The 3,437-nt window shown below is 47.8% G+C and overlaps 1 protein-coding gene across 2 annotated transcripts in view; it reads left to right on the forward strand.

Moving 5' to 3' along the window:
• The window catches only part of LOC134436672 (cytoplasmic dynein 1 light intermediate chain 1-like), a 22,628-nt gene extending 19,391 nt beyond the window's left edge, over positions 1-3,237 (forward strand). For both annotated transcript variants that reach the window (XM_063185982.1, XM_063185983.1), the window contains exon 13: positions 34-3,237. In XM_063185982.1, coding sequence (XP_063042052.1) covers positions 34-146 — 113 coding nt within the window. In that variant the 3' untranslated portion in view covers positions 147-3,237. The remainder of the gene's footprint in view (positions 1-33) is intronic.
• The last annotated feature ends 200 nt before the right edge of the window (positions 3,238-3,437 follow it).

Here is a 3,437-nt window from a genome sequence, read left to right on the forward strand (position 1 = left end):
GTGCGTTCGTGTGTGTCTGTGTCTGTGCTGCAGGTTCGAAGCTGGGTCTGACGGACGTGCAGGCGGAACTCGACCGCATCTCCAGCAAATCAGAAATGGACACGGGCAACTCCAGCCCGCCCCCCGCAGAGAACGACCAATCATGAGCAGGGAGAGCCATGACATCATCATCGTCTTCATCATCATCATCAGCACATCATCATGCCCCACCCACCCTCCTGCTTCACTTCCTGCTTTTCCTGTCACTGGTCATATTAAGCCCCTCCCATCGCCATCTTAACTCCTCCCCCTCTGTACCAAACCCCTCCCCCTTCTCTTCCACACCTGCGCTTGTGCTTTCAAGAAAACTAAACAACAGCTGCATGCTGTGAGGACGACCTCTCTCTCGAGCACGCAAACACACACACACACACACACACACACACACACACACGCAAACACACACACACACACACACACACAGTCTGACGCCTGCGAAAGCACACACAAACATTTTGCAAACTCCGAAATACAGATAACACTACATTTACAAACACTATACACACACACACACACACACTTACAAACTTTTCTTTGTGGCCTGGTTGTTTGTCTCTGTCTGTGTGTGTGTTGATGGGAGGTGTGGGTGGGTGTGTGTGTGTGTGTGTGTTGGGCTGTATGTTGTTATTTTCATGTGTAGACTAAGTTTGTCTCGAGGAGTCTCTCGCTCATAACGAGTTACTTTGACCAGACTCTTTCCTTTTTGGGGGGGGTTAAAGGGGAGGTGGTGGGGTTACCTCTTAAGTGTGTGCGTGTGTGTCTGTGCGTGTGTCTGTGCGTGTGCGTGTGCGCGTGCGCGTGTGTCCGGGATCAGTCAAATGGCGTGCGTGCGTGCGCGTGTATGTTATTGAAAGACAGGATGACAGGGCCAGTCTCTCATTTTGTGTGAGGTTTTTTTCCTGTTTGTGTGAGTGATGGACTCTGTGTGGGCTTTTTTCTGTGTGGGTTTGTTGCGTTGAAGTTGATCATTGTAGAACAGCTCTCTAATCTGTCACTTACACACACACACACACACACACACATTACCTCTCTCTCTCTCTCTCTCTCTCTCTCTCTCTCTCTCTCTCTCTCTCTCTCTCTCTCTCTTTCTGATATGACGGCTGCCTGTGGTGTTGAGACAGGTCTGAGACAGGATCTGGTATCGTTTGTGCTTTATTATTAATTATTACGGATTATTATAATTCTAATTAATGTTGTTAATATTATTTATGGGCTGTAGGCAGTATTCGGAGGGCATGATGTCCTTGGTGGGGAAGGTGAAAAGGTCAAAGTGTCATTTCAAAGGTCAAGGGTCATATGTTGGCTAACAGGAAGTGACGAGCATTGACGAGCGCGGGGGAGGAAATGAATCTGATTGGAGCAGTTTGCGGTTTCCTAAACATAAATGAACATATTAAACATTGGTCCCATTGCAGATGCTGCATGCTGCACATCTGCTATGCAGTCACATTGCGTTCTGGGGTGCATTTCTGGAAAGCGTAGTTAGCAGTTAGCAACTTCTGTATGCCAATGGGAAATTACATGGCAACCAACAAAGTAGCTAACATAGTTAGCAACTACGCTTTCCAGAAACTCACCCCAGGTTAGAAATTCCTTACCAGGGGTGCGTTTCTTGACAACATCGTTGCTAACCAAGTTAGCAGCTTACTTGTGGGGAGCATCATTTATGTATCTCAGGTGGTGGTGGTGAGCTGAGATGTGCTGTGCTGGCACTTAACTGCCCCTTCTGTGATTCTCCCCCGCTGCACAGGTCATAGGGTCAAAGGTTATAAAAGGGTCATGGTTGGGAAGGGCCAAAGGAAGTCGTTTTTGGGGGATGTTGACTCGAGTCGTTACCCTGGCAAAGGGTTGTTTTGGAGGCTGATGGATTGAGACGTTTACCATGGTAGTTGAGATGTTTACCATGGTAGTTGAGACGTTTACCTTGGTAGTTGAGACGTTGACCATGGTAGTTGAGACGTTTACCTTGGTATTTGAGACGTTTACCATGGTAGTTGAGACGCTCAGAGGCTGTTGGTTTGGTCGGGTCAAGGAGAGGTGAGGAGATGTTATCGTCAGAGTTGTATAAAGTAGAAGTACTCTTACAGATGTGATTACAACACTAGTAGCATGATATTGCAAAGTCAAAACCATGTAATGGCATATTATTAGTGTTGTGTAATTATATCTTTAAGAGTACTTCTACTTTATACAACTCTGGTTGTCGTGACAACAGGCTGTTGGGTGGCTATTGATTGGTCGAGGTGACTTGAGAAGATGTTGTCATGGCACCGACAGCCTGTTGGTTGGTCATGGTCGATAATTCAAACCGCGTTCGTTTATGGTGCTGCGTGCTGCATCAGTGTGGTTTCGGATTTGGTGATCTCTGTGATCATCACAAATGTGGCGGTTGTCATGGTGATGATGTCCAGCCATCCAGAGCTGTACATTAATGGTGTATGTGGGACAACTGTAATACACATTTGAAATGATCTCGCGGGCCAAATAAAATGGCTCCGCGGGCCAAATTTGAGCTTAGAGCTTCCGCACACCGGCTCCGACAAAGTGTTGAGCTCTGCTCCCCAAAAGTTCGATTCCATTGTTTTCAATAGAACCCCACACACTGGCACCGATGTCTGCGGACATTCGCGGATGTCGGATAGAGATTAGAGACAAGTTCTATTTTGCCTGCGCTGCCCATTGACTATCCATGCTATGTTCATGTGAAATTGGGTTTGGGGGTCGGAATTCTGTTGGAAGCGAAAGTGCTCCGCAGTGCTGTCGGAGCCGGTGTGCGGAAGCCCTTACAGTGTGCAGAGAACATAACAAGGCAGCACCGGGGCAGCTTAGAGACAGGTTGGATGGGTAAGAGAAGGACCCGAGGATACTAGGGGTGCATCCCAATATGTGACCTTGCCTCCTCCACTTGTGCTTGTCTCCTCATCCTGCCTCCTGCCCCCTCCTCCGTGGAGAAAACGATAGTTTCCCAGCTGTCAGCCTCGCCACAACAACTTTTGAGGGACTGTTTTTCATTCACCATCCCAATTGCAAACGAGAAAAAGACTTTACAATTGAGCTTTTGCAAGATATTGAAATATAATGCTGTTGTCAGTGATGTCATCATGACGAGAAGCAAGTGGAGGAGGCAAGGTCGCATATTAAAACGCACTCTAGGTGTGTACTGTGCAGGAGGTAGAGAGAGAGAGAGAGAGAGAGAGAGAGAGAAGGTACGGTATGTTGGGGGTAGTGGTAGTGGGTTGGAGGGGAGGGGGAGGGGGGGTCGTCTACGAAGAGAAAGGAACTCAAGTGTTGGAGCTGGTGGTAGTTGTAAGGGGAATATGGTGGAGCAAAAATGTGTTGGATGTTGGTAAAGACGATAGGAATGCAAGGTGTGCATACATGCGTGCTCACACACACAC

Source organism: Engraulis encrasicolus, chromosome 20 (genome assembly GCF_034702125.1).
Source record: "Engraulis encrasicolus isolate BLACKSEA-1 chromosome 20, IST_EnEncr_1.0, whole genome shotgun sequence".
In the NCBI taxonomy this organism is placed as follows: Eukaryota; Metazoa; Chordata; class Actinopteri; order Clupeiformes; family Engraulidae; genus Engraulis; species Engraulis encrasicolus.